Source organism: Paroedura picta, chromosome 1 (genome assembly GCF_049243985.1).
Source record: "Paroedura picta isolate Pp20150507F chromosome 1, Ppicta_v3.0, whole genome shotgun sequence".
Lineage (NCBI taxonomy): Eukaryota > Metazoa > Chordata > Lepidosauria > Squamata > Gekkonidae > Paroedura > Paroedura picta.
In genome coordinates this window covers 60,719,888-60,738,407 of record NC_135369.1, presented here as the reverse complement: position 1 = coordinate 60,738,407, position 18,520 = coordinate 60,719,888, and the positions used below count along the sequence as shown (strand labels likewise).

Here is an 18,520-nt window from a genome sequence, read left to right as displayed (position 1 = left end):
CTGACTCGTTATTTGTGTCCATTGCAGCCCCAAACCAGGGCTCGAAGCTGTCCAGCAGGGCTATTGGTAGTTGCCTTAGAGCGGCCATTGCTGAAGCGTACGTGGCTCAGAAGTTGACTCCGCCACCTGGTATTACAGCTCATTCAGTAAGGAGTACAGCAACGTCAGCGGCCTTGTTTGGTAGAGCATCGATTCTCGAAATTTGCAGAGCAGCAACATGGGCCAACGCCTCGACATTCATTCGCCATTACAAAATAGACGCTTACAGCTCAGCGGAAGCTGCATTTGGGCGAAGAGTGCTGCAAAACGTGATCAATGCAGATGACGATGGCCCACCCTGATTTTTATGGACTGCTATGGGAGGTCCCAGCAAGATGTCCTCGCCCCAGGAGGAGAATGACCATTGAATACATACCGAGAAGGGTCCTTCTCTCCTGGGGTATAGGAGGACATCTTGATCCCTCTCATCGTCAAGCTAAAAGAAAGGGTTACCTAGCTGTAAGGCATCTGGAAGTTGACCCAGAGCAGGGTTTTCAACATGTCATAATGTGTTTTCTTCCTTATTGTTGATTGTGATGTGTCTCTAGTTCTTCTTCTGTTAGGAGGTTCCTAGGTTATACATTGTGGTTATAAATGCCTAAAATGCGATCAGCTGTGGCATTGGACGAACTGAAGAGGCCGGGTGAGTGCCACCTAGGGACCGGAAGAAGAACTGTTAAATTCCTGCCTCCCTTGATCCGACGGTGGAATCTCACCCAGCAAGATGTCCTCTTATACCCCAGGAGAGAAGGACCCTTCTCGGTATGTATTCAATGGTCATTTTGTTGGTGGTATTCATGTTTTTGCAGTTGAAAACATTGGGAAGGGAATACTTTTTGTCAGTATTCCATTGTTGACTGTGGAAATAGGCAGCAGCCAGTTGTTAGCTATATCATCATATCATCATATACCACATAAAGACTTACAGTCCTTCCAACAACATGCCAAACCTCTGATTGGCCCTCACTGGGGGAAATTTTGTTGTTGTTGTTATTTATTATATTTCTTACCTGCCCCTCTTGGCACTCTGGCTCGTGGTGGGTTGCAGCATAAAAAACCCATAACAATAAAACCCCATTAAAACAAAAACAGAACAATCCAAAAATCCAACGTGGCAGAAAAAAAATCCTTCCCCATAACGGAACACCTGCCACAGGCCGGCAGAGGGCTATGTCAACCATCGTCACCCAAGATGTTCAAGATGCTCATCCCCCCAATAGAGTGATGGAAAGCCCCGATTGAAGGCCAATCAGAGACTCTTCCCCACCCCCCTGTTCCTCCTCCTCTGTGCCGCTTCCCAGGATTTGGCATAAGGAGGAAGCGCAACCAGGAAGTAAGCCCGGGAGCTAGGGACAACCGTCCAACCATGATGCACCATGCTCCGCGGCCACCAGGAGGGCAGGGAGGCCTATCCAGGCTTGTTCCACCACAGCCGCCCTGCATTCTCTGGCCACACTCCACAGCGGGAGTGCTGCGTGTCTAAGCCTCTTGGCTGTAGGGAGAGATCAAGGGGCCATCCAGCTCAGCTCACCACCTGGCACTCCTTGCTGTGCAGGAGCAAGCATGTAAAGGCAGAGGGTGAAGGGCAGCAAGGCCCCTGCAGACTGCAGCCGCCCTGCTCTGCAGCGGCTCATTTTAAGAACAGGCTTTGCTACGTGCGTGCGTGTGTGTGTGTAAAAACACACATGCACACACAATGGTTGCGGTATAACCTTCAAGAAAGAAAGACAGAAATAGACCAGTAGGCTAAACTTTGAAAGCCAGAATGAGGAATTGGAATGGCCCATTATCTCTTGGGTACTTCTTTCTGAAAGGAAAAATTCCTTTTGATAGATTAGGCAAAGTTTGTGCTGAATAACACTCTATAGTTTCCAGAGTATTTTGAAATGTAGTTTTTCCAGTGCATTGTAATACAGCAACTAATCTCTGTTTGAGAGAAATGTAATGCCTTTTTATTCAAAGCCTCTAAAGCCTTTCTGTGGGATGATAAACCTTGAAAAAGGAAAAGGGACATACATTTGAGAGGCACGGGCTGTTGTACATTTTCACCACTGAAGAGATTATGTGGTTCCTCCAAAACAATACAAACTGATCTAACTTCCATAGCTTTCCCCGTTGCATTCTGATTCCCTTGCATTGCAGACAGAGAGGGCCTTTACCTCACAGTACATTGCCTTCTAATTTGCTTCTTGTCCCAAAGAATTTAAGCCTAAAATTGCTTGGGCCCTGAGTACCTACGACAGGCTTTCTCAACAGAGGTTTAAATCAGGTGATATGACCATATACAGTTAAGTCGACTTGTCCCCCCCACCATGGCCAATGATGGACCTCGAGTAGGTGGGAAAAGGAAGTGGCCCCAGTAATAAAAATCCTTGCTGGCTGAGGCTCGTTGCACATGGCAGAGAAGTAAATACTCTTATTTTTACTGGAGTGGTGAAGGACATGGAGCAACAGCGGCATGCCCCAGCCCTCTTTCTGGTCCAGCAGAGGAAGCTACTGAGCTGCTTCTGATGTCTGGGGGTGATGGAGCGTGATGTGACATCTGGTGGGAATTACTGGGTGACTAGAATTAAAGCCCGTTGAAGCTGATACAATGGGCACTAGCATGGGGGGGGGGGGAATAGCAAAGAGAGAGAGAGAGGTAGAAAGAAAAAAGTGATTAAGAAAGAGATATTAAGAGAAAGAGGATAGAAAAAGAGAAAGATAAGATAAGACGGAAAAGAGCAAGAAATATAGGTAGAAGGAAAAAAGGAAGAAAGAGATAGAAAGAACAGAGAGACAAACAGAAAGAGAGGGATAGAAATACAGAGAGAGAATTAGAGAAAGAGAGAGAATGAAAGAGATTGAAATTAAGAGAGGGAGAGAAGTAAACGAAGAGAGAGGAAGGAAGGAAGGAAGGAAGGAAGGAAGGAAGGACAAGAGAGAGAAAGAGAAGGAAAGAGAGAAAGGTAGAAAGAGATAGAAAAGAGAGAGAGAGGGGAGAGAGAGAGAAAGTGGGAAAGCCGCGGCTTCTCCCAGCCATTCCGGGGGGTGTGTGCCTGACAAGCCTGGGAGAGGCAGCGGCAAACAGTCCTCCCACCTACACTCAGTGGTGGGCCGAAAAGCCCTCCTGCGTCTAAGGCCGCAGGAAGGATTTTTGGCCCAGGGGGGATTGCAGGTGGGAACTTTGTGTCATTGTGGGGTAGCAAAGAACAGCTGCCTCTAAACTGGAGAGCTCTCACAGCCTCACCTCCTTCACAGGGTGTCTGTTATGAGGAGAGGAAGGGAAGGTGCTTATAAACTGCTTTGAGACACCTGGGGCTTGCTGGTTGACTGTGGGCCATTCTCAGTTCTCTCAGAGCTCTCTCAGTCCCACCTCCCTTACCGAGTATGTTATAGGGAGAGGAAGAGAAGGCGATTGTAAACTGATTTGAGACACCTGAGGCCTGCTGGGTGACTGCAGGCCATTCCCAGTTCCCTCAGAGCTCTCTCAGACCCACCTCCCTCACCGGGTGTCTGTTATGGGGAGAGGAAGGGAAGGTGATTGTAAACCACTTTGAGACACATGAGGCCTGCTGGGTGACTGCAGGCCATTCTCATGCCACACTTCCCAAAGGTCAGTTCTCTCCCACACTCAACAGGCCTGGTGCTGATGATTTGCCACCATGCCACCACAACCCCCCCCCCTCCACGCAAAGCACATCTTCATCCCTATGCCCTTGCTTGTGGGACAGCCCTCCCCTTCCTCTTCCCACCTCCAACCTCTAGTGCCTGATGTATTCCTGGATATAACAGGCTTTATACCCTTAATAAAACTATAAAAATATCAGGATTACTTAAGGGAAATTTCCAATAACACAATTTTGTTGTGGTTTGCATGGTATGGCATAGTATTTAGCTATTTATTTGGGAGCCTCAGTATTTCCCCCAGAGAGGAGGCTCTTAATTTTCCTTCCTTCAAGTCACCAGGAATCCAGGGTAAGTGGGCAGGGATGATTTTATTTTCGATTTTCCACAAGTATGTAAGCCAGCTTGGTGTAGTGGTTAGGTGGGCAGACTTCTAATCTGGCATGCCAGGTTAAATTCTGTGCTCCCCCACATGCAGCCAGCTGGGTGACCTTGGGCTCATCATGGCACTGATAAAACTGTTCTGACCGGGCAGTGATATCAGGGCTCTCTCAGCCTCACCCACCCCACAGGATGTCTGTTGTGGGGAGAGGAATGGGAAGGCGACTGTAAGCCGCTTTGAGCCTCCTTTGGGTAGAGAAAAGCAGCATATAAGAACCAACTCTTCTTCTGCTTCTGCTTCTGCTGCTTCTTCTGCTGCTGCTGCTGCTTGTTAGTCAAAAGGCAGTTAAGTGTTCTGAATAAATAAATGTGGTCCAAGCTAGGGAATTGGCCACTTCCATTGCTCCCCCTCCCCACCAAGCATGAGTGAGTTCTCTCATTGTTTCTGCATCTGGGAGGGAGGGGAGCCTGCACACCTACACCCGCCTTAAACTGCCTCCTGAGGGGTGATGTCAGTCCATAGAGAAGGAGGCATCAAGGATCACACCCAGGTTCCTGGCAGAGTGAGCCACTGATAGCCACCCCCATCCAGGTTGGGCAACTGTACTTCCTCGCTTGGACCCTTCCTGCCAACTGGGCTTCCCTGGGGCCCGGAATCACTTGCGTCGAGCATCACCCCAGCATCATGATGGCTCTTCTTGTTTTTCTCTGTGACACTACCACAACACCAGCCCCCTTTCTCATTCTTCTCATGCCGGCCTGTGAAGTGCCAGCAAGAAACAGGGTCCATCAACCCATTATAGTGGAAGACCTGGGTCCTCTACAGCAGTGGTCCCCAACATTTTTGTGGTTGAGGACCGCCTCCGGGAGTGGGGGAGAGCCAGCAGCCCAGGCGCCGCGCACACACGGCAGCTGTGTGAAAAGGCACATGCACAGTTGCCGCACATGTACGTTTTCACCAGCAGGGGGCGCTAACGCGTATGTGCAGAATTGCCGCGCATGCACGTTTTCGCCAACAGGGGGCACAAACATGCAGCTCCATGCATGCGCGCTTGCGTCACCGGCGTGTTGGCAGCCTCGCCTGCCTCTTCCCCCCCCCTCTCAGCAAGAAGCTAGCCGTGCCGCGAGTGAAGCAGCCACTTCGCTCGCAGCCTGGCGAGCTTCTTGCTGCTGTGGGGGGAGGCAGGCGCGGCTGGTGGCGGCCCGGGTTGATGACCCCCACTCTACAGTGAGCACTGTTGAAAGCTTAGCCAGAGGCAATTTTACACTGAATACATTACAATAATGTAACGTGCATGCTTGTTTGTCTTGTGTTATTATTATTATTTATAATAATAAAACTTCTCAGTCGTATTTCATTCCATTATGCAAATTCAAAAATAACTTTGTCTGTAGATAGCCTTACTAATGCAATGTGATTTCTATTTGTTAGGGTCAACTACAAAAAGAGCCAAAACTGTTAATGCAAGTCCCTCAAGTGTGTCTCCACAATAGTTGCCTTCCTTGTAATCCCTTGGAGCCCTTTGTTTTAGTTCATCTCTGTGTTGTGGCCTGATGTATTCTGCACTGTTGGTTTTGAGTTAAATGGCTTGATAGAGTAATCCTTATGTGTTGTTGTTAAATTTATTACCCACCACTCTCGGCAAAGCCGGCTCGTGACGGGTTACAAGATAAAATAAATCAATACAATCCCCTAAAACCCATATATTCCCTTAAAACCAGCAATTAGAGAACTACCAACAACCAGTGGCAACCAACCCATCCACATTGCTGGGAAATCAGGGGAGAGGATGACCACTACTGATGACATATGGTGGGCTACTCCTCCTTTGGGGAGGCCCATAGATCTTCTCTTCGCCCTGGCCTCAACTTAAGCCTGGTGGAAGAGCTCCATTTTCAGGGCCTTGCAGAAACCCAGAAGCCCTCGCAGGGCCCACAGCTTCTCCGGGAGCTCAGTACGCTGATGACACCCAGCTCTATCTCCTCATGGACGGCCGCCCGGACTGTCCCCTGGAACCATTTGCCAGATGTTTGGAAGCGGTGACAGAATAGTTCGAGCAGAGTCGCCTGAAACTCAACCCCTCCAAGACGGAGGTCCTGTGGCTGGGACGTAGGGGGCGGGAGCAGGAAGCACGCTTGCCCACCCTGGGAGGGACGCACCTTACCATCGCGTCCCAGACCAGGAACTTGGGTGTGATCATTGATACCTCCCTGACCTTGGAGGCACAGGTCAAAAGAGTAGCGGGCAAGGCATTTTTCCAGCTTCGCCAGGCCCGACTACTAGCGCCCTACCTGTCCCCCGAACACCTGGCCACGGTGATCCATGCAACAGTCACCTCCAGAATAGATTTCTGTAACTCGCTCTACGCGGGCCTTCCCTTGTCCTTGATCCGGAAACTTCAGCTAGTGCAAAATGCAGCTGCTAGGGTCCTAACTGGTACACCGTGGAGGGCCCACATCCAGCCGGTGCTGAGGCAGCTGCACTGGTTGCCAATTGCTGCCCGGATCCGGTTCAAGGTTCTGGTTCTAACCTTTAAGGCTATACGCGAGTTGGGACCCACATACCTGAGGGACCGCCTATTGCCCTATGCCCCCCGCAAAGCCTTACGCTCTGCGGGAGAAAATTTGTTGGTCATTCCCGGCCCTAGGGAAGCACGCCTGGCCTCGACCAGGGCCAGGGCCTTTTCAGTCCTGGCCCCTGCCTGGTGGAATGAGCTCCTGGGTGAGCTGCGGGCCCTGCGGGATCTTCCATCGTTCCGCAGGGCCTGCAAGACGGAGCTCTTCTGCCAGGTTTACAGTTGAGGCAAAGGCTAACATCTATGCCCCCCCCCGGGACTCGGGATTTGGGATTGGGATTAGAGATGGGTACCACCAATAGCCCCTCTTCACCTGCTAGTAGGGGAAAAGGGTAGTGGATTAGCCAATCTTGCCGGGTTAGCTTGCTAACTAATAATTGCTGGACTGTAGTTGTTTTAACTGGATTTTAATGGATTTTATGGGGTTTTAGTATGTTGCAACCCGCCACGAGCCGCAAGGAAGTGGCGGGCAATAAATCGAATAATAATAATAATTCCACCAGGTAGTCGAGGCCAGGCAAGCCTTCCTGGGGCCAGGAATGACCAATAAGTTGGAACCCGCAGAGCGCAAGGCCTGCGGAGGGCATGGGGCAACAGGCGGTCTCGCAGATATATGGGTCCCAGACTGTGTAAGGCCTTAAAGGTTAATACCAAAACCTTGAACCTGATCCGGGACACAACTGGCAACCAATGCAGCTGCCTCAGCACAGGCTGGATATGGGCCCCCCAAGATGGGAGGGGGCATAAGAAAGCATGCTTTATACAGGCAGAAATGGTTCTGTGAAATATAGTGGATCCATGCCTGTCTTTTACATGCCGTTTGTGATTGCTACAAGGCCATTTTCTAGATCCCCAAGTTGAGGTGTCTCTTAGTTCCAACTACTGGTTTTGATTGCTAATATCATTAATACATTGGAGTTTCTGAATCATAGGGACAGTGGCAGGTGGTGTTTACAGTAAATTTGCAATTTTGCTTCTTAAAGCAATTGTTCTCTCTCTGGTGGAAACCTTTTCATGCTTCTTGCTGGATGAGTGTTCTGTCTTGACCCAATTTTTGACAACCTGACTTGCTGTTATGAATCCAAAAGTACAAAGATGTTTACATAGAAAATCAGGAGATTGATTGAAGACAGCAAGTAATACTGTCCCCTAATCAGTTAAGATTAGTCTTGTCAGAGATTTGCTCATTAAGAGAGATGACTTTAGTGTGTGTAGGCAGTTTCCTTCCCCTTGATTTTATCGCACTTAGAGGACTGTTGTTTTTTAAGCCAAACAAGGCAAGCATTTCAGACCTTTTGCTGACTTTCTAATGAATCATTTGGCTTTCCCCTGAGTCCAGTCCAGCTTGCAAAAGATGCAGAATATTGCTTTCTGTGTGAATTACGTGCTCTAGTTTCAAATTATTATAATTTATAAAGCCTTGCCTAGTGAAAATGCAAACAAAGCCATCTCTCTAGGGCATGTGGAATAGACAGAATTGCACATTATAATCAGCTTCTCTTGAAGCTTCATTTAATGTCTTGTGCTTTTTTCCAGCAAAAAAAAAAATTACTTTTGAAATACATTATTCATGTTACTAGATGCATGGGGAGAAGTTACTGAATTGTGATTTCTGTGGCAAATCTGCTGTTGTGCATTGGTGCGTACATTATTTATATCTGGGTGATAGGTCTTCACAGCATAATAGAAGCATGAAATAAACACTGCTGTCCATAGAGGGGAGCAGTGAACTGCTTTTTTCCTTTCTCAGAAGGGAGAGACTGACCCTTTTAGCTAACCCAAATCTTTATACCTCCACTGTCATCTCAAGCTGCTAAATAATACATGTGCATCCAAGTTCATCTATTAAAATTAAAACTCTAGCAACAGGATTTCAACACTGAAGCCTAGTTAAATGGATCAGCACACCCTTCAACTTGCTTCAGCCGCTTGAACAAGATATGCACCAGTCTGTCTTTCTGATGTTAATTTTGAAACTAATGTATAATATTGGAAACTACCAGTATTTAATTTCTAGCAGGGGGTGCCAGGACTCAATCTTCGCTTTGTTGGAAGGGTTTTTTTTTCATACTCCAAGAGTTTTGGCTATGATTGCTTGGTGATGGAGGGGCATTTGCTGATGGTCTAGTTCTGTTGTCATTTTTTCACAGATTTGGCAAAGCAAAATATGTTTTAGGGCTAAAGTCCCCATGATCTCCAGGATTTTGGTAGTCATAGAATTCATGCATAAGATCAAACTAAATAATAAAAGCTGCCATTTTTAAATCACAATTAATAGTAATTAAAACTGGTAAGTACATATAATGTTCATGTAATAAAATTGTTTACTGTTGACAGACCTATTATAGTCTTCTTGCTATTCATACAAATTAACAAATTGTACATTTCTTTGTGTGTCATTTCAGAGGCAGGCAAGTTAAGATATTTTATAAACAGCTCTCATGCAGTTATCATACCATTGTCTTATAAGAGAGGCCATAGCTCAGTGGTAGAACATCTGCTTAGCATGCCAGTGGTCCTGAGTTCAGTCTCTGGCATTTGTATTTTTAAAGAGGATCAGGTAGCACATGACATGAAACTCTTCATCCTGGAGAGCCCCTTACCAATTGTAAAACTGACTTTGGTTTGAGTTAGTGTAAGGTAGTTTCATGCGTAAACGAACACTACAGATAACCTATCATCTTCACTTATTAGTGAAGTAGACATAGTAACAGTCTAATGTGTATCATAGGGTTTGAGTAATTACATAATTTATGTGTTTGGTAGTTTTGTCCAGTGCAGTAAATGGAGATCAGGATTGTCACACCACTGTTAAAAATCATGGGACTCAAGGAAGCATGGAGGCCATCATCTAGGTGGCACTATCATAATGGGGCCTGCAGTATCAGTTAGTTGTAATCTTCTAGTTAGTTGTATTCTGAAAAACTGGGAGCATACAGGGTGGAAAGAAAAGGCAGAAGACTCACTAATTCCGTGTGTGTGTGCTGAGAGTGATATGCACCCTGTCCAATGGAAAAGAATGTTTCCCAGTCCATACTAAGAGATCCTTTCTTCTTCACCCAGGCTGTGTAGACCATTATATCCATGTGTGAATGTGAATATGTCCTCTGGAGAACACCTTGGCCAGTGACCGGTAGAGCCTTCTTGGCCAAAGCTCCTGCCTGAGAGAATCATCTCTCGGAAAGAAGAGTTGGTTTTTACACTCCACTTATCTCTATCCGAAGGAGTCTCAAAGCAGCTTACAATTAGCTTTTCTTCCTCTCTCCACAACAGACACCCTGTGAGGTAGGTGAGGCTGAGAGAGCTGTGACAGAATAGCTGTATCAGGGCTGTGACAAGTCCGAAGTGACCCAGCTGGCTGCATGTGGAGGAGTGGGGAATTAAACCTGGCTTGCCAGATAAGAAGCTTCTTTTAACCACTATACCGCACAGGCTGTAGCATAGTTCCTCAGGACCTGCAGGACGGAGCTCTTCCGTCAGACTTATGGTTGAGGCCAGCACACACATAAGATCTAGAACACCACTGCCCCCCCCCTGCCAGTTTGGTTTCTCCTCCTATATTTCCCCTCCCTCAGTGAGAGAGAGCTTTATTTGATAATCACCTTCGTGCATATTAACTGGAAGGCAATGTGCTACTGTTAACTAATTTTGCATTTATTTTATAGAAGTTTTAAATGCACTGTTTATTGTATGGTTTTATTGTATTGATTGTAACCTGCCCCAAGATGACTGGTTCAAGAGCGACAGGCTATATATATTTATAAATATATAAAACATTGCACTTCATTATGTGGTGCTCTGAGTTTTCCAGATACTAGGATTACTCCCCACAATATTAAATGGAATCTGTGATCTCTCTAGCAAAGTGTTCAGTACAATCAGGTTGGGATTGCAGTATAAGATATGAAGTCCATACCAAATATGTTGTGGTTTTTATTAGCACCTGTTAGGTTCACTGACCTCCCATCTCATTTCTTGTTGGCTTGGCCCTTGTATTGTCCTATCTAGGTCAATTATGCATGGCAGCCCCACCAGGCTGCTGCTGATTCCTAGCAGCAGGGCAGGGCAGGAATCAGGAACCACCACGTCCCATGTACACACGGGGGACAAAATCCCCTGATGCACACAGTCCGTGTGCGCATGCAGAACTCGGGGGCATATAGTTTCCATGCACTGCGGGGGGGGGGCATCCCTGCATGAGGGTGAAGTAGCATGCCAATGCTATCCTACCATTGTGGGGTCGATTAATGCCCTGTTTGGCGCTCCGTGTCCCTTCAGGGGCACTGTACACATGGGCCCAGCCTGGCATGGGCACCAATGACACCCACGTTAAGGAAGGGAAAGGTGGAAAATCAGCATTTTATTTCAAAATATAAAGGACATAATAGACATAGACATTTTTCTTTGTCATTCATTACAAATTAACCTTGACTAAGACAGTGATACAATTGCAATAGCTTTTTTGATGTATGATAATTGTTTTGTGTCATGCTAGCTTTAATTTATTACTTCAGTATAAAAATGTTTATGTGCCATGCTCTCAGACCAGTTGACTAATTAACATGAGCAGAACTAAATAACATTAAAATTGCAATAGTTCAATAAAAATACTGAAAAATACAGTAAAAATATTAAACAGCAGAAACCATCTTCAAGGTAATACGATATAAGGTAATGAATAACAGATTGTCCTGGTACAAGAGGAACAGACCACTGTTTGCTGGTATATTGGTTCTTAATATTTAGGCAAGTATTTGTGTATTGGGATGATATTGTACTATATACAATACTATTTTCCATTTATTTCTGTTGATGTTGGGTTGTTAAAAGAGGCCACCTTGGGAGTCTCTTATCTGAGAAATAGCTAAAATCATTCTAATTCACTTTTCTTATTTTTATTGTCTAAGTTTGTCCACTACCTCCTGTGGTGACTCATGGAGATTACATATGCCATCCGCGGCCTTGTGAGCATTACAACCATGGAACTGTGGTTGAGTTCTACTGTGATCCTGGCTATACTCTCACCAATGATTACAAATATATTACATGCCAGTATGGAGAATGGTTTCCTTCATATCAAGTATACTGTGTCAAAACAGGTAAAAACCAAAAACTCAGGACTCAAAGGTTGATATGAAAATTAAGCATTTAAACCAAAGACGATTGTTTGAATTTGTATGGTATTTTTTCAGTACCTAACTGTGTGTGTGCGCTTGCTTTAATGTGAGAGGTATTATGCATAGTCTTAAAAACACATACTGTATATACTTGCATGTAAGCCGACCTGCATATAAGCCAAGGCACTTAATTTTACCACAAAATCTGGGCAAACTTATTGACTCACATATAAGCGGAGGGTGGGAAATGCAGTAGGCTACTAGTAAATTTACAAGGTGGCCTAAGTGCTTAGTCCACGCTCAATCATTACAGGCTTTCCCATCCAGCCTCCCTCCCAACAAATACAGAAAAGTCAAGAGGATGAATAGCTGCTGGTTTTTGTACCCCGCTTTTAAATAACCAAAGGAGTCTCAAAGCGTCTTACAATTGCCTTCCCTTCCTCTCTTGATGCCAGACACCCTGAGAGAGCACTGACAGAACTGCTCTGTGAGAACAGCTCTGGCAGGAGAACCAAACAGTGCCCCCCAGGCCAGCAAACCAGAGCAGAACAATAGTACCAAAGTTGGCAACCTACTACAGCAAGTACAACAGCTACCAAACTGGGGGCTACAGTGCCCCCCCCAGAATCAAAGACTGAAATAAAGAACTGTAAAAATCAACTTTTAAAAGAAACACAATCCCAAGAAGAAAAGGCAAACAATGCTGCCCCTCAGAAAAAAGAAGAAACTCTGAAGAAACAGTAAATCCCAAAGCACCCCCAAAACCCACCCCACCCACAGAAACCAAAAGAATAGTTTGGAAGAAGTCAATCATAGAATCATAGAGTTGGAAGGGGCCATACAGGCCATCTAGTCCAACCGCCTGCTCAATGCAGGATCAGCCCAAAATCCTAAAGCATCCAAGAAAAGTGTGTACCCAACCTTTGCTTGAAGACTGCCAGTGAGGGGGAGCTCACCACCTCCTTAGGCAGCCTATTCCACTGCTGAACGACTCTGATTGTGAACATTTTTTTCCTGATATCTAGCCTATATCGTTGTACTTGTAGTTTAAATCCATTACTGCACATCCTTTCCTCTGCAGCCAACGGAAACAGCATCCCCCCTCCTCCAAGTGACAACCTTTCAAATACTTAAAGAGGGCTATCATGTCCCCTCTCAACCTCCTTTTCCCCAGGCTGAACATTCCCAAGTCCCTCAACCTATCTTCATAGGGTTTAGTCCCTTCCTAAGTGATTAGGAAAAGAAGGGGAAAAATATCAGAATCCCTCAGTCAAACCATTGATGTCCTTCAAGCTGCCAGCTTTCAAGATATTTGCAGAAGGCAATGGTTAGCTGGGAGCAATTAGCTTACTTGCAAAGAGCTCAGTTGATCTTTGCAGAAGGCAAAGTTTAACTAGCTCACTTGCAAAGAGCTCAGGTTGCAAATGCAATGCTGCGATTGTCTGGCTGGGGACAGGCTGTTAATCAATTACCTACGTATAAGCCAAGGAGGTCTTTTAGTGCTAAAAACTGTGCTGGAAAACTCAGCTTATATGCGAGTATATATGGTAACATAAGGGGTAGGCCAGTTTATATTTATGCATGAGAACTAATGTAGAACAATTTGGCTTGGTTATAAGCCAGGCTTATAACTGAGGCCGGGCGGAAAGAAGATCAGCCCCCCCCCCTCACAAACTGGCGGTAGAGAGCGTCACCCCCCACCGTAGATGAGGATGCGGAGAGCAAATGAGTAGGCTACGCCATCGCTGTTACAATTATTGTAAATCATTGGTTTTTATTGTCATTTTATGGTTTTAGGGGACGGGTTTATGTAAGCCGCCTCGAGCCTTCGGGGGGAGGCGGGGTATAAATATAAATATAATAATAATAATAATAATAAATATGAAACGACTATTGCATAAACTACGTTATACATGTGACTGTCTTCCATTATTCTTTTCTGCCACAGAGCAAACCTGGCCAAACACACAAGAAACTCTCCTGACAACATGGAAGATTGTGGCATTCACTGCTACCAGTGTTCTTCTGGTGCTTCTGTTAGTTATTCTTGCCAGAATGTTTCAGACCAAATTTAAAGCACACTTCCTTCCAAGGTCAGTTCTGTTTTTTTCTGTTTTCAAATAACATAGTAGGAAACCTGATGTGATGGGGCGAAGTTATGCTCTTCCTTTGGTAGAATATAGAATAATTTACCTCATGTTCCTATGTCAGTGTGCAGAATGTTTTCCCTAGAGGCAGAAACCTCAGAGTGATATAAATTGTAATATGCAATACAAGGGGAAGGGGGAGACTTAACACGAGGTTGCCATTTTCAGTTGCAATCCATTTTTCTCCCCATGTTTATTGTTCAGTGGCCAACCTCCTAACCTGTCCAAATGCAGAGGAAAATCTTATGACAACATACAAGTTTGTGGCAGTTACTGCTACCAGCGTTCCACTTGTGCTCTGTTTTAACATGCAGCTATATGTTACAGAGCATCCTAAAAACTACTGTATGAATTAAATTGAGAAACTATAACACCAAGACTTATTAGGAGAAGGGATCGGAGTCAAAATGGTTTGAAAATTATATCCGTTAAACTAGGCCTTTTTGCTAAGTACCAATGATCTCTTTATAAGGGTGTGTGTGTGTGTGTGTGTGTGTGTGTGTGTGTGTGTGTGTCTTCCAACTATACAAATGGAATGGCGTGTATGTTTTAACAAAGTGAGAAACAGTATACCCTAATTAGGAAATATCTATTATAGAGTACCTTCATTTATCTATCGTACTCTAGTTCTGTGAAGGAAGCCAAAGAATCTACAAAACAGAATTCTCAGCCCCATCACCAACTAGTTTCTAAGACTCTTTGCAGAAAGCAATGACAAATTGATAGGAATCTAAATTCCTAAATGGCTACATATTACCCATAGGGCACAATCCATTTTAAATTAAACAATTTAGTCCTATTGATTTCAACAGCTGACAGATTTATGGTGCAATCCTATACTCATAGTTGTGCCTGCCAAAGGAGAATAGCATTAGAACTTAAATTGTTAAGGCACTGGCATTCTAAGCTAGGGAGCTGTAGGATTGTTATGGTGTAGGAACTTCCAGGTTATGACACTCAGCATTTACTTAGGCCTAGGGGACAACAGATACTTAAATTGCACAACTGCAACTAATATGCTTAGACAAAAATATGTGTCGCTATCTTTCTGCAACTCCTGAAGCTTTAGTTACAACATAGAGTTCCAGATGCATTGTCCATAATAATAAACACTCATTTAGATGAGAATAACCTACATAATTTGCCAAAAAGTCATAGTAATTATTAAGAAGTGTAAATTACAAAAACAAAATTGTATACAGTGATTTCACAAATGTTCTTTCCCTAAGGTTTGTATGCCCAGAATTCTGGAAATCTTTTCATAGGCTGATGTTCAATGAGGAATACAGAAAATTCCTTATCTGCCCTACACAGCTGCTTGCTTTCCTTCTCTAAAATGTTCTTTGTTGGAGTTGTGATAAACTGCATACGACTATCAGTCTTAGCAGACTCCTGCTGCATATCTCTGAAGTAAATATTAATGATGCATTAGCTCTCTTTCAGGTGATTAAAAACCACTGTAGTCACAGAACCTTGTCTGTTGCCAGAAATATGGTGTTACTTATCCACACTCTGTGTTCTGTCTCCATGTAGAGGTGCCCAGGAGAGCTGCAGCAGTGACCCTGACTTTGTGGTGGTGGATGGTGTTCCTGTCATGCTTCCTTCCTATGATGAAGCTGTGAGCAGTGGCTTGAATGGCTTGGCACCTGCATGCATGTCCCCTGCAGGCCAGGGGTATGTCTCACAAGCAGATGATCAGAACCCTCCAGCTTATCCTGGTCCAGAAGACCTGGACAGGTTGCCAGCTGAATTTGATACCTGTGACAGCATTTCAGGTTCTTCTGAACTCCTTCAAAGCTTGTATACATCTTCAGTGTGTCAAGTGGGAGCACATCCTGTCTCAGAGAGAACTGATGCTATCAACAGCACCACCGGGGAAGTGGCATCCACCAGCCCAAGCATTGACATTGCAGATGGTAATTTTGATTTTTGAACATTACATGGGCTTACTTTAGTCAGTGAAGAAATCATGAGATTGGAGAAGCAGCCTAGTCTCACAGTTGGCCTTTTTGTGTCCTGGCTTTTTGTATGCTTTGCTTCTGACATAAAAAAAAAATTACGCTAACTTTCATTACCACTTCACATCAAGTTACACCAAAAGGTTGTGTGTAAGAATTCCTTATCAGAAAGAGTGGGTTGGGTATGAACACATGAAGCAGCTTTATACTAAGGCCCATCTAGCCCAGTATTGCCTATTTCTGAATTATGGAACTTTTCAGGCAGAGAAGAGTCTTTCCCATCAGATGCTGCCTGCTCCTTTTAACGGAGGATGCTATGGATTGAACTTAGGACCTTTTGCATGCAAACCATGTGCTCTAGCACTGAGTTATGGCTCCCTTGCCACAAAGGACATGGCTTTGCAGCCACAGAATGTTAACAGAGCATGGACAACAGCCTCTGGTGCACCTATTCATTGTGATATCCTCCCAAGTTCAAAAGTGCCACCAAACCGAATGCTCACAAATATTGATTTCTGTCTTCTGAAGCACAAGGTGTGCAGTGCAGCTGAAGGCCTAACTATGGCTCATCTCAAATGGGGCAAGTTTTCTTCTTTGCACAAAAAAGATCTTAAGGTTAATCAACAACCCTTACAATCAGCCACATTTTATTAAGCAGTTTATATTTGTAGTGAAGGAAACAATTGAACATTTCCTGCTGGTTTCCTAGTTTTCTCAGATACTTCAGGGGATCACACATTTGTTAAAATGTGTGGCAAATCCAGGTTGCATCCTGCACCTGGAGCATGAAGGCAGCCATGGAAATATACATGCCCAATTTCTTCAGCCTACTTTTTTCAAAAAAAGAGGAATGCACAACTGGAATCTTAACAAAATTCAGCATAGCAGCTGCCTAGTTTTCTGTCAAGAACACATACACACACAAACACTTACCTTGTTGTCGTTGTTGATTTTCTCATTACACACCTTGAATTTTAGGTGATCTGATTGTAGTATATGTTATGCCCATCTGAATCTACCTTATGTGTTACATCAGTAAAAAGAGAAGCAGCCTGCTGTCAGTAGATGTGAGCAGAAGGAAGCTAACTGCCCTAACTAAACCTGATTAGATTCTGCGGCCACACATTGGTATTGAAGAAAGTGATAGAAATTATATCAGCCTGGATTTCTCAACTAAATGGGTTAAACTGAAGCCATGATCGACTGGTGTCAGCCCCCCATTTTGAGTGAGATCATGATCAGCTGCCCTAAATACAATACAATAGACCCTAGCTAAGTTGAAATATTGGAAATATTGGAAATGTTTATGCAGTTTTGTTCAGAGCAAAATGAAGAACAGCAGACTCACTCCTAGGACTTCTCACTTTGACTGCCTTAAACATTTGATTTACTAAATGCTTGCTGCTTTCAGTGTGCTAATACACGTGACACCAAATTTTTCTTGAATGTATGGAAGACTTTAAACGCATGAGGGATCCCAAGTACATTGCTGAACACTGACTGGGGCACTCAAAGGATTGCTTGAAGGCACTGCCAGCTATCAGGCTGATTTGTATGAAGCACTTCCCCTGTGGTTACCATGCAGTGGAAAAAATGGATTGCCTGAATCCATGTACACTTAAGTGCCTTAACCTTTTACCAACAATGGCCCTGTTAATGGTATGCTATAGTTAACTAAAATTTCAGGCCCTCCCTTCAGAGAATTCACAATTAAAACCCGATTAACTCTTTCTTTTATTTTCTAGAAATTCCATTGATGGATGAAGACCTTTAATCTGCACAAATCTTGCTATTACTTGCTCACACCTTGGGGGGAGGGGAGAAAGAATCATGCACATATGTATACATACCTATATATCTATATAAATCTCTATATAAAGACTGCTTAAAAATTGGGTGGGGAAGGGTATTTTTGTTTTTATAAATCTTCCACATGATAACGTCACCAGATTTTGTGCGCACATCTTAATCAACTTTGGGGGTTGAGAGCATCAGCTATTCAACAGCAGCTTTACAAAATGAATCCTGAGGATTTGATGAGACTAGTCACGGCAAAAGAGCGGTAGTTTCATGGAATAGTGACGAGTGTGTATCTGCATCGCAGGAAATCTTAACAGCTCTTTAGAAACGGTCACTGAGAGTGATTTATGGTACAGGTACAAACTGCCTAAAGAAAACATGTCAGTTTATGTAAATTTTGCTTTATCAAAGCTGCTTCATATTTATGATGGACTACAACTTAAAAGCAATCCTAACTTATTCTGAAAAAAATAAAAGTGTTGAAATTAAAATAAACGAGAAGGTTCTTTGAGTGATCTGCATTGACCAAATTTTCCAGACAACAGCACTGATCTGTGGTTTCCTCCCTGCTGTAGCAAAGGAGGTTCCAGGTGGAAGATATTCCACACAAGAAAAGCAGTGGGGGGGGGGCTGTACCTCGCTTTTCACTATCCAAAAGCAGCTACCATTATCCTACGTTTCCCTTCCCCACAACAGATACCTGCAAGATAGGTCAGGCAGAGAGAGCTCTGAGATAACTGTGACTGGCTCAAGATCACCCAGCTGGCTGCAGGTGGTAGAGAGGGGAATCACACCCAGTTCTCCAAATTAGACTCTGCCACCCTTGACTGCTACACCAAGCTGGGGGGAAGAACATTTATCTAGCTCATGGTGATCTCACTTAAGGAAATTGCCAG

The 18,520-nt window shown here is 44.4% G+C and overlaps 1 protein-coding gene across 4 annotated transcripts in view; it reads left to right on the top strand.

The window, feature by feature from the left end:
* SUSD4 (sushi domain containing 4) overlaps positions 1 to 18,119 on the top strand; it is a 111,688-nt gene extending 93,569 nt beyond the window's left edge. For all 4 annotated transcript variants that reach the window (XM_077340366.1, XM_077340348.1, XM_077340374.1 and 1 more), the window contains 4 exons: positions 11,510 to 11,701; positions 13,668 to 13,812; positions 15,400 to 15,782; positions 17,570 to 18,119. In XM_077340366.1, coding sequence (XP_077196481.1) covers positions 11,510 to 11,701; positions 13,668 to 13,812; positions 15,400 to 15,782; positions 17,570 to 17,598 — 749 coding nt within the window. In that variant the 3' untranslated portion in view covers positions 17,599 to 18,119. The remainder of the gene's footprint in view (positions 1 to 11,509; positions 11,702 to 13,667; positions 13,813 to 15,399; positions 15,783 to 17,569) is intronic.
* The last annotated feature ends 401 nt before the right edge of the window (positions 18,120 to 18,520 follow it).